The sequence below is a fragment of the Vanessa atalanta genome, chromosome 9 (assembly GCF_905147765.1).
Source record: "Vanessa atalanta chromosome 9, ilVanAtal1.2, whole genome shotgun sequence".
In the NCBI taxonomy this organism is placed as follows: domain Eukaryota; kingdom Metazoa; phylum Arthropoda; class Insecta; order Lepidoptera; family Nymphalidae; genus Vanessa; species Vanessa atalanta.
In genome coordinates, this window is record NC_061879.1 from 125,153 (window position 1) to 138,622 (window position 13,470).

Here is a 13,470-nt window from a genome sequence, read left to right on the forward strand (position 1 = left end):
AACAGAACCATAAAAAAGCGCAGAAAATATATCAAATTCAAGTTACGTAATTTCACAATCTGCGAAACAAAATAATTAATTTGAGACCATGCTTAATATATTTGTAAATATTTTATTTTTGCTTCTTGGCGTGTTGCGATTTATTACTATGAAATCAAATACCGCGTCACTCTGAGGTGAAGTTAACGATATTTTAATGGTAGCTTATGCTCTAGAAGGTAAAACAGTACAAGAATATAACTTTACCAGAATATACGTTTACTTGGTGTTAGGGCTTTTTATAAGCCCCTCTGGGAAGGTATCACCGACTCATCCCATCTTCTACCGACAAGAAGCAATACTAAGTGTTATTGTGTTCCGATTGGGAGGGTGAGTGAACCAGTCTCACTTAATTCTAAAGGTCGGTGTATTGACAATGTAAGGGATAATTATTTTAACGGCGCGAATATCCGTGGGCGGTGGTGATCACTTACTATCAGATGGCCGACTTACTCATCCGTCTACCTGCAGTTTAAAATAAAAGGTCCAGTTCATGGCCTGTGTAGCTACTTGTTGCTTCTTCGTAGTCAGTTAAAAATGAAGTTACGTTTCCGATATTGTTCGAACGCGGAGTGGCGGGTGTGTGTATAATGTGTATATCAGTCGCCGTTCTACTTCTAGTATCAACATGCGAGCGGCGCGGCGGTGTTTACTCGGTGTAGCATTCTTGCTTACTTTTGCCGACGGCGGCGGTGAGGATCGTCATAATCTATATTTCGTAGCGTTCGATTGATGTGTTGGTGTGTGCGATACACTTCATTTGTTTAACTTCTGGTGTGGTATTTCTATTGGAATATATTTTGTACATTAAATATACGTACATATTAAGTATACTAATATGATCGTATATTTTATACAATTTCAGCGCAGTTAACAAATCAATATAAGTGTTATATATCAAAAATATTTTTTCATCACGAACGCGCGATGTGTATTAACTATTATATATTACCTCTTATATAACTGAAATTGTTTCCGGCTGACTCGGTGAGGTTAAGCTTGGACGTAATTTTAAGCAAAAGAAGTAAGTATGACCACCGCTAAAGTGAAACTTATGCACAAATGAAAATTTTAAATATAAACTATTTCTTTGCAGAGAACAGTTTAATAAGAATAGTGAATATATAATTTACTGAGAGACATTTTATTTTTACTGGTTTCTTCTATTCGATGTTACTATATTATACATATATATAATAAAGTAACTAAAATAAATTTACAATGCCGATCCCTAAGATATCGTATCGACGTAGTCTCGCAACGTAGATCTATACGTATAGTAAAATCGTAACTGATCGGAATCTGTACATAAAATATATTTGAGAAAAAATAGTAGTGGGGGTGTTTAGTAACGAAATAGATCACAAATATGTAATTTTTTTCAGAGCCGAGATGGCCCAGTGGCTAGAACGCGTGCATCTTAACCGATGATTTCGGTTTCAAACCCAGGCAGGCACCACTGAAATTTCATGTGCTTAATTTGTGTTTATAATTCATCTCGTGCTCGGCGGTGAAGGAAAACATCGTGAGGAAACCTGCATGTGTCTAATTTCAACGAAATTCTGCCACATGTGTATTCCGCCAACCCGCATTGGAGCAGCGTGGTGGAATATGCTCCAAACCTTCTCCTCAAAGGGAGAGGAGGCCTTTATCCCAGCAGTGGGACATTTACGGGCTGCTAATGTAAAAAATGTGATTTTTAGATTTTTTTTCTGTTTGTGAGATGTTATGGAACCGGTGCTGATGAGGTTAAAACCTTTTTAAAGAGTTCCAGTCGTGTTAGATCATCCCTTTGCATTTGAAAATAAATATACTATAAGTAAAAATGGGTGCGGCGCAGATGATTTTATGTTTATGCCCCGGTTCCTTCTCAGAGAAAAAAATATCGTTTACTTTTAAGCGAGTCCAGTGCAAACGGCTAGCATTCTGTGACTCTTGTGGCTCTGTCGCGTGTTCGCAACTACAAAAAAATATTTGCTATAATCCCCGACGGCACTACATGTAATATCGTGTAATATTCAGTATGCCGTTAGACAAATACTTTTTGGGAACTACAACGCCACGAAAGACTAAGAGATACACAGATATGTCAACCACATAATACTTCTACTTTTGAGGCTCAAAATCACGCGAACGGATTCGGGGGCACCAGCTAGTGAGATAATATGTTTCGATGTGTCACGGCGACCCGCGGCGAGGTGACGCGGTGCACGAAATTACAAATCAATTACATTTTCTTAACAGTTAAAGAAACATTTAGTTTCTGATTCACGTTCTTTAATACGTTACGGCACAACCTAAAAAGCAAATTTTTTGTACAAAAGCAGGACTTAATGGTAAATGCATAAGTCGTAGCATACGAGCTAATTTTAGCAACAACAGTGTGCAACAAGTGCAACAAGTGCAACACGGACATTTGTCGAAACGCAAAAAATTAAAATAACATCTCTACTACATAACATTGTTTTATTTACAGGACATCGACCTTTCAAATATCACTATTGAAAACGCTGTCCGTCTGCGATCATATGTCTCACCAAATCTCACCAAAAGCATAGTACAGATACCACGAGGTAAAAGTCGAAGAACTGCATTATTGTATATATTGAAAGATAAACCGTACAATAATGTATTTATATGACAAATAAATGTTCAGTTAACATAGCGTTAGCTTTCTTTAATTAGATTTTTTCTAAAGTAACGAATATTTAAGCAAGAAGACCAATTATTTTTGCGTTCTACGATGCAAGGCAATTTTTAGTTGTAATTAGTCGGCGGAAAGAGTCACCACTGAGTCCCTTGCCTTTTCCCGCGACTGAATCTACATTCCGAGCGGGTGGTGGCTTAAAGGCTAATTAAATCAACGAAATGACTATGAATGACACGAACGTTGAAAAGTGCTCGTTAGAGATTACTTGATTAAAGTATATTTTATAAGATTGTATTTAATTCCAACTGTTAATACTTTCAAGTAGAATCTTAAAAAAAAAATTAAAACAGTTCCAGTCGATCGATTGAGCTGAAATTTTGAAAACAGAAAACACAGTCTCGATTCTGATGATAATTAACTTAATTACTAAATTTAATTAAAAAGGTGTGTTTCGAAAGATATTAATAATGAAAAAAATATACCTTAAAAATCCGTCGAACGTTAATTGCGAGCGCTGCTGGTGATATTTGTTGTGCTCGTAAGCCTTTATAAGATCTCTTGCTCGCTGAATATCGGCGTAAGGATGAAGAATTTCATTTAAACGTGGATCCCTTTGTACGTCGTTGAGGAAATCGACCAATTGGTTGGCCGACAAGTACGGCTTCCCGTCGGTGCTGCAACAAATACTCTGAATAATTGATAATCCTCGCGGAATGTTTTGAAATTTAAAATTGTGCGCCCTCGCATCTCTGCGTAATTCGTGCTGAACTAGTTTCTTTCTATAAAGTATTTTATTTTAGTCATCGCTATCTTCTCTTTTTATTTGATTAAAACAATGCTTTAGCAGTACTTTCCGCCAGTAGCGAAACGATAGAGCTGGTTGTAGCTATTGCGATTCTAATTTAGAGCAGCAGCAGGTACATTGTTAAGATAAAATATTAATCAACATACAAAAGGTATTTTTATACAAAACAAGTAATCACGGACCAAGTTCAGTCGACAGGCTTTTGTCGTCCGAGAAGCGGACGGACCAGGGGTAATGAAATATGGGAAGCGTACGTCTAATCAGTCTCGACGACGACGTCCCCACTGCGAGCCGGGAGGACTATTAGCAAAGGGAAACGAGACTAATCATTAATTTTACCGTAATACTCTCGAAATTACGCAATCAGTCATTTGAGTAAAGTTAACTTCTGTAATTTTACCGAATCGTTTATGAAATATCTACTTGTTCTTTCTTAGTAGAAGGCGCGAGACGGTGCAGGCATAGTGTTAAACTAGGTTACGTGATTACAAGTAAATCGATTATCATTTCGTTTTGCTTTCGTATTGCATATCTATCGATTCATAAATGAACCATTACTATTAACTTACAGATTATTAAAGATCTTCTGAACTTCCGTTCGCTGGGTGAGGCTTTTGTAGAAGGCAAAGAAATCCTCAAACTGGAACTTGGATTGACTGATGGTGTCGTTCTTCCCCGTCGGTAGCCCAGACTCGCTCAGCGCTTTTTCAACGCGCTTCTTATCTTCCTTGTTTTGTGCGAACAGGCGGACGATGCTGGCGGAACAATTCTTGTATAAATCATTTAATACTTTAAGTATTTAAAACGGGATATTTACTATGTTTATTTGGTGGTGCGTCTCGTGAACAAGACTTTCGTAGGTAATGTCGAAATATCGAGCTCCACCAAATAAAAATAAAAAACATGGTAAATGTCCTGTTTTAAATACTGTTAGTAATAAAAATAACCATGTTAATTCAAAAACATTTAATACTTATTTATAAAATTAACCACATCCACTAGAATTGGCGCAAAAAAAAATAAGAAACTAAGTTTTTTTGTGTTTCGGTTTAAAGGGACAAGGGACGTAACATCTCAGCTCTCAAGGTCGGGGGCGCATTGAAATGATGTAAGGAATGGTTAATATTTTTACTGCGGCAATCTTTATAAAGGGTGGTGACCACTCAGCAAAATGTAGCCCATTTGCCTGCCTACCTATTACTTGAAGTAAATAATAACTAAATTATCTTTTAAGGAAAATTTTATGTTTATCTGATAACTGGCCAATGGGTCATTAAATGGTATGAACAGAAAAAAATCCTTACACCATATACTCATATATGTCACCGAGAACGAGGCCCAAGATACAGTCAGGTCCCGGACCCTGTATCCTGGGCCTCGTTTTACCCTGGGCCTCGTTCTCGATCCCTTATAAAATATAAGTTATTCTCGGTTTCTGTAATTAAACGGGAACTTCTCACACAGTAACGAAGAATTCAAGAACGTCGCTATGTTATAATTTTTTTTTTCAAAAAGTTATATTTTTCAAGTTATAATTTCGTCCATACACATTTTTTTTTTAATATATAATTTAGTTAAGTGTCATAAATATACATATATTTATGACGATATTGTATTTTATGTATGCTAAATTTTTCTATTAATTAAATGAAGATACATGAGCGAATAGTTTTTTTTTTTTTAGTTTTTGAAAAGTAAAACATTTTTATTTAAAACTATAAACATTTTAGTTCAATTCGATCTATTGCCAGAAATAAAAAACCCTTTTGTTTTAAAATAGTAAGATGACTATAGCAAAAGATAACATTTCAGATTCAAATAAGGAAAACAAGTTGGCTTTAAAAGCGTCCCCATGTGTACCCTTCACCCGCCAGCCTATCAGGCTGCCATCGGGGAAATCCTTTTTAAATCGAGCTTAGGTAAATCTACCAGTTAACATTTGCATGCGAATTGAATATGTGCCGCCGAAGCGGATACGTTGGAAAAAATATTAAGGGTTTATGATCGTTAAAAGATTCTTATATGAAATATAATTATAAAAATATAACAATTTAGTACTTCAGACCAGAACAAGTAATAATACAATCGTAATATAATTGCTGAAATTTTTAATATCTCTCGTCAAGCACAAAACACACCAGAAGTAGTCAGTAATTCTAGAACACGTTAATCAGAGCAAATACTAATCCGAATGAAAAAAATATTTTCACGAACGATATTTAGTTTATTGAGGGAGTTTATATCATAATAAAATCATAATTAAAGTATGAAACAGGCATTTATAATCCAACCGCGGGTAAAACCACGTAGCACAGCTAGTTAAAAATTCAAACAATAAGCAGAATCGTTTCATAAAGTCTTTCATTTGAAACAAAATGCCTTTTTCCTTAACACCTCTCCTTAACACTTATTAAAACAGCAATGTACACCAATAACGAATTTATATATGCTACGAACCATCAACGCTACGAATCTCGTAGTAAGCAATGCTACAAACTTAATTGTCTACGAAGTTACCTCGGTAGCGAGGGGCTGTAATTGTGTCTAATTGTAAATTGCACATTGCCGTTTGCTGAGTGACTTCGACGGCAGGTTTATTCCAGAAGTCTGCTTATTAGAAGACTAAGCTTAATTTCTGATTAAAATTTATTTCGTATTCGGTGGTAAATAACCATATAGTGAGGAAATCCCCATCTGGCGGGCGAGTGTACCATTGCAGAAGCGGGGTGAAGTGAGATCCTCAAAAAAGAGAAGCTTTGCCCAGCAGGGGGACAGTTCTAATATTTTACTTTAAATGGTATTATTCACGTGGGTGTTTATTAAATGCTACCATGAATGTAGATTATATCGAGACCGGATAAGAACCTCCGAGAATCTTAAGACTTTTTCGTTTTTCGTAATGAAATGCACGGTCGACTGATTAGACATATATATACATTAATTAAAAAATAAAGTATAACAATACAAAAAAATAAAAAAAAATTATACATTAATACTTCGATATAATTTGTATTACATTAAAAATTGTCTTTAACTTGAAAATATTGCTTTAAGTAAATACTATTATTATTCATAGTCACTGGCTCCTCTCGATATAACTTTTATCGAGTTCCATGATGAAGATTTAAAGTATGGAGACTTTAAAATAAGGTTTATCCGGAGCGAATTTAAAGTGAAACTATTTAACACTAAAAAATAAGATCGTTAACTCGTTTGAGTAATACATCGACTAAGTTTACGATTAATTTCATCTCAGTTTATTGTTATTTCTTACCAAACCCGAGATTCTATCGATTTGCAGCGCGTGGACGAAAACTTTGTGATCGATATAATATATTTTATTTAAAATCCATAAATTTCTAATACATTTATCAACAAGCGGTCAACGAATAAAATACTCCTGACGGTTATCTACCAATATGAACACATCCAATTAACAATTAACGGTGCACTCAGATCGGTTTACACAATTATGGTCGGACTGAAAGGAACCATCCGCCTTACCGCGGACGAAAGCTGGTTTGCCTCACTTGTTTTGTTAAACGATAAAACGAGCGTTAGCGTTACTGCGTTTTTAAAATTTATTTAATTTACGCTATCAATTAACGTTTTTCTTTGACAAATGAAGCATTAAGTCAGAGGTTGCGAATACAAAAAAAAGTTCACCTTTCTCCAAAGAATATTTCCGAGATTATATAAATTTCATTGTATAATATGTTTATTATCAGTAAAGTATATAGTAAATATAATGTATATGATTATTGCAAAAATAAATACGGATTTTTTAGCGGTTTAATTATATTGCAAAACGACGTCACTTAAAGTAACAGACTATTTATCTAAAATATATTAATTATTCCATTCAGGTAGGTGTGTACTCAGTACTAACTTTTGTTATGATATAAAATAACATTTCCTGACTGACTGATTAATCATCGCCGAGCGTAAACTATTAAAGTTAGGGTGAGTAGAATCTTTTTATTGAGTTTATTGAGACACCCACTAAGGAAGGAATTTTGGAAATTCTATCCCTAAGCGGGTGAAATAGGGTTTCAAATTTTTATAGAAGAATGAAACTTTATTTTTGGGCTACTGATTAAAATTGAGTAGATACGTATTTAAGCGTTCCTGTATATTCTACCCTAAGAGGTGAAATACACACCAATGTTGAATACAAAAAGGTCTTAAATTAACGTAATATTTTAAGTTAATCTGTAAATATATTCAACTTCCACGCGAACAAAGCCGCGGGCAACAGCTAGCTATATCTAAATGTTCCGGTTTCACTAACGTTACCTTAACGCCAAACACGTTTCACAAGGACTACGGACTACCCATCGTAGTGGACGACAAATATTCGAAAATTATTTTAATTCACTATAAAAATTTAGTGTGTATTTCAACGCAAACGTTTAGTTTAGATTTTTATTTAATGATAATAATCATCTAAGATAGCATGTCCCTTGTGCCCGTGGTCACGAGTCAAACTGAAATACAACAACACTATATACTATATATTGCTGTTTAGTGGGAGAACATCATGAGTGGGTGGTTCCTACTCTAACGGGCTCGCACTAAGCCCTACTCATAGTTTTCAAAGTACATTAAAGCGTCAACAAACAAATGTTATTCTTAGTTATTTTATGAATGTAAATTCCTTCTTTCCTTTTATTACATACCAGTCAGATTTAGATAATAGTTCAAAAGGGTTTCAAGTGCTTAGTCGGAAATATTTTTTTACATATTTTTTTAATAATATTTACACTCCTACAAAAACCATATAAAATCAATGGGAGAGTTTTTACTTTTGATGAGAATGAGAAAGAATACAAAAAGCTACTTGACGTAGGATAACCTCAACTAATGAAATACGAATTTATAACCTACTGCGGACATATTCATATAAAAAACCATAAATATTGTTGTAGTTTACGATAATGGTATGGTAATGCGAGGACATTTAGGGACGTTAGGATTATACTTTTCACGACTGAGTCTATTTGTAAAATACGTATTTTATCCAGCAAAAAAAAATGAAAAATGTTTCGTGTATAATAACATTGCATTATAATATCAGCGTAATGTTACATATTAAATAACCAAATTAAATTTTGAATCGGAAAGTTTCTCGTGTCTCCCAGCTTCTTATAGGCCGGTCTAGCTCAGTTCCCACTGTCAGCAGTGTATGGACAGTGTAAAGTTGGAACAGCAGAAATCATAAATCATCCATGATTTCTGCTGTACCAACGTTTAAGAATCAAGATGGTCACCTAGCATCAGTAGTTAGATTATTATCAACAATTATTTAAAACATATATGAATTAAAAAAAGTCTGTATAGTATTTAATGAGACACCGTAGGCTTATCGATCAATAGATTTCAAATAAATATGAAATATACTAAAACATAGAATCCATCGAAATAGATTTAAACAATTATACATATTTTTAAACACTGATCCATATTCATTAGAATCATTTGGAATATGAAACTCGAACGAACATTAAGTGTAAAATCTTCATCCCACCATAAACATTTTCGTGTCTCATGTAGAAAAGCTTCTAACTCTATACGCTTTAACTACATTACCTAACATTACAAACTACACCTTAGTCAAAATATGTGTGTAAAAATAGGTAGGTAGTGCTTTGTACTTCGCTTAACTCGTCATGGCGGAGGCCCTGCCGTGCCACCAGATCCGCAATTAAATTAACTGAATTTTGTGTACACAAAACGTCTAATCTTAGCAATTGGACCAGAGATTACTTTATTTATTTATTGACGAACGCAAACACTCGGACAGCTGCAACAGCACCACTCGCCAGAACAAGAACAAAGTTAACGGAAAGTCGTTTAAGGTATCCGAAGTTGTTCGATCGATGAAACGAAATAGCCGGAGTCGGCAGTGGTGTGTTGTTTACAGACGGCCGCCTGTGACGATGCCACAAAAGCTATTCAAACGGATAACTCTTTTTAAACGGCTGACTGTCCACATAACTTTTTTTGTTTCAACTAAAACTAGTTTAGTTACAATAAACTTCAAGCTGAATGCAGAATGGTGGTATGCAAAATACGAGGCCCTATTTTTGTTTAAACTTTTATATAACTTATAACTTTTGTTGTTTGTAAAAGTACAGAAAAGTCCGGAGACTAGTCAATCCAGTTAGGAACATGTTTTCATTTTTGTATGGCATAGTACTTTCTCATCTGTAAATCTATTTTTATATAGTTTCTTAGTATTGGTCAGCCATCGCGAGTGTGATTAATAATGTATATGTATCAAAATGATTATGGAAAAATGTACGTAGGTACTCATTTTAAAGCGGTGATTGGCTGAGATTGTGAAATAAATTAAAAATCTAATATAAATATTTAATACAAAGTAAGACACTACTTTTAGGTATTCTATTTATTCATTTATTCTTAACCAATCTCATAACATATTTTTTATGGCATTGGTTGGCGGACGAGCATATGGGCCACCTGATGGTAAGTGGTCACCACCGCCCATAGACAAAGGCGCAGTAAGAAATATTAACTATTCCTTACATAGCCTTGGGAACTAAGATGTTATGACCCTTTTGCCTGTGATTACACTGGCTTACTCACCCTTCTAACCGGAACACAAAAATACAGAGTACTGTTATTTGGCAGCAGAATATCTGATGAGTGGGTGGTACCTACCCAGACGGGTTTGCACAAAGCCCTACCACCAAGTAAAAAGTATTGGGTTCACGCAATCTATCAATATGGGTACTTAAAACTAAGGAAGCGTTTTTAATTTGTAATGCGTACCTGGAAAACGACTAAACTAATATACATTAAACTTATATCAGAAGACGCTACGCGTTTCGGAGGAGGTTTTATTTAACAATGTTATAATAAACGGCTGCGCATCACAGTTTCACTCGCTACACATTAAGACTATGGCCGTGACAGCGGGAATTTCGTGTTCGTATTGTTTATATGTTAAATAAAGGTATATACAGCGGCCATAGCATCTTAAATGCCATGGTTGTAACGGCTTAAACGTTGTAAATGTAGTCCATTCTTCTTACAGTGGTAGAGTTTACAGGCGACAAGTTTTAGACCATTCGAAGCTACGCTTTTTCAAAATTAAAAAATAGGCAGCTTAACCATTAAAGTCATTTCAATCAGCATAAAAACTACTTTAGATTTTCGTAAAAACTTCACATAAAGAATCTTTGTCGGCGCTTCGTCACTCGACCTTGCTCGTTGTTGTTTCTTATAAATCATCAATACAATACACGAATACTTAAAAACACAAACACTTGTGTTTTCGTTTAATAAAGTATAGAAATAACAAAGATCTTCGTAAACAAAACTACGTTACACGCGACAGACGATATAAACAATACGTTCGCTTAAGCAAAATGTCAGACAGCTTACTGAAAAACAACATTAAAGATTCATCGAAACTTTAAATCAAAAGTCATTGTGCCTAAGGTTCTTATATTCTCTTTCCCACGAGACGACACGACAGACAGATGATTTACAGAGACGTTTACAATTGCATACATAAATCTTCAGGTCAGGGCAAGTTCAAGAGAAAAAAGGCGTGGAATACATTCAATAGCTTTAGTTTGCTGTCCACTAAATATATAGCACTGTATCGCGCTCACGATACCAGTCACGACATAACTGAGGTAAAATCATCACCGACCTTTTTTTTATCGCTTCGAAAACTCGTTAGGTTTTTCTCTCACGTGAAGTAAAAGGTATTTGGGATTTGCCGGAGCCTAGGATGCCAAGCACGCTTTCTAGTACACCGGAATAGCCACTATAAATCAGCGATATCCTCTCCATCTCCTAGGCGGGGGCCACGGGATCGCTTTTGCATCCTACCGTAACGCGTCACCGCCACCCATCGACTTTGGTGAAATGTTAACTTCCATACACCGTCGAAACCCCGCCACCATGGGTAAGCTAAAGTCCGTAACGCATTTAATTCAATAATTCACTTTGTAAACAAAGTCATAGCAATACAAAATACAATAAGATTTTCGATAGATTAATAGCTGTGCCTTTACCCTACACAACGCCATCGGTAACTGTTTCAAAAAACCCCAATAAATCTACTTTACTGGGTCGCAGGAAAAAGCAGATTTACTGGACGATCACTCTTAGTGAAAATTGAATAATAAATGCGAGACATCGTTTTGATGTATTCAAAATATAATCGAATCTTGCAGCGAAGAATATCAGACATTTTAATTTCAAAGTGATTCGTCATGTTGGTACAATATATAAATTTGAATGAAGTATACTATTTAATTTTTAGCACAGCCAATTAATAAATTTAAATCTCGTATAAAAAATCATTAATGAATAAAGGTTATTAATCGATAGAAGATTATTTTTACGATAAAAAGTGTTATGTTAGTATTTGCTAATTTACATGCAGGATAAATAATAATTTATCGTATTTAACTAACTACGTGCTAGTACTAATTAATATGGATTTGTTTGAAAAGTGGAATTTTTGTATTTTATATACCGGTGGTAACGTTAAATTACATTAAGACTTTTAAAATTCAATAGTGTTATATGCACAGGGTAATGAGTAGTAATAGGATATCCTTGTATATGTGCCGTTTTATAGCATCTTCAGCTTAAATTTTTAAAGAAAATATCGTGACTTAGCAAAAAAAAGGTTTTTTACTATTTATTTAGGCTAACCACTCACTACGAAACCACACCGAGCTTTTTTTAAACTTTTAAGTTTTCGCGGTTTAAACGTACCTACAAAACCATACAAAATTTCTAAATCCGAATTGTTTTCGAGTACAACATATACCACACTGAGACACTCATCAATATGTAACTCGTACCGCAAGTAAATGCACGATGCGTTTTGGTTACGCCGCTTCCATTCTGCAAATTGGACTTCGGTTCAGAGCATTAGTCTAATCGACTGACTTAAGTCAATAGTGACATATTGGACCGCATTAACATCGTGGAGGAGGTTTTATCTTAAAGTCGGAAGCAGCGTTCAACGGGAGTGACAAAACTGATTAGATTTTTCGTCAAATTAGGAAATCGAAGAGTTCCGGGAAGTGGGTATGGTATGGACTCGCTAAGCTGAAACAGTAAAAATTACACTTAAGCTCACTGTATCTGTATTTAAATTCGAAAAATCGAAATCGGACTGTCACTTATAGAAGCGGTGAAAACCCTTTTAAGAATTAATCGATGCCCGCATTCAGGATTCCTATATCAGATACATCAACATTTTAAAAATACCCCGACAGAGATAGAGTGAATTAATAATATTTTATATTTTTATTTTTTTGAAAAATGTTAATTACCTATTGTAACGGAATGTAACTGTATGTATGTTAGATAAATCTTTGGTACAGTTTCAACTAGTAGTAGTCGCAGCACAAGTGAACAACTACAAATATTAGTAATGATTTGAGAACCGATGTAACTACAGCTGCCCTTCGGCGGAGTTAGGAGCTGAAGTGCATAAGCAACACTGACAATTCGGTCATTCCATAGTCCGTCACGACGGAGAACAGATCAGGTGCAGGAACTTCGACTTTATGAGCTTCTGAAAGCTCGACCTAAGTGGCTTTTAAAAACATGATTTTAATTAACAATATTTTAAGGCATAAAAGTAAGTACCTTTCATTAGGTATTCGCTTATGGTACAGCCACGTGTAATATTATTTAATATGAGAACAAAGAACAGAAACACTCATTAAACGAAAACAAAACCCGTTCATAACACGCATAAGGGTTATTGTGGCGGAGTCATTAGGCGTTTGGAACTGTCTTTCTAATCTATAAAACATCAACGAATAGAGAGTAACATTTTAAAAGGAAAAATATTAAATAAAATACGCACGTTTACGCATAAAATATTATATTGGAAAACATGCGCCGCTTTACTGGATTTAAAAACATTTCGTTTCAGTTTTATTCATGAATAAGCAATCAGGGAAAGAGTTGC

General features: G+C 34.8%; 1 protein-coding gene across 1 annotated transcript in view; it reads right to left on the reverse strand.

Moving 5' to 3' along the window:
• The window catches only part of LOC125066301 (1-phosphatidylinositol 4,5-bisphosphate phosphodiesterase classes I and II), a 72,143-nt gene that overhangs the window by 23,613 nt on the left and 35,060 nt on the right, over positions 1 to 13,470 (reverse strand). Inside the window, exons 5-6 of the mRNA XM_047674335.1 lie at positions 4,064 to 4,249; positions 3,172 to 3,363 (exon numbers count right to left, since the gene is read on the reverse strand). Coding sequence (XP_047530291.1) covers positions 3,172 to 3,363; positions 4,064 to 4,249 — 378 coding nt within the window. The remainder of the gene's footprint in view (positions 1 to 3,171; positions 3,364 to 4,063; positions 4,250 to 13,470) is intronic.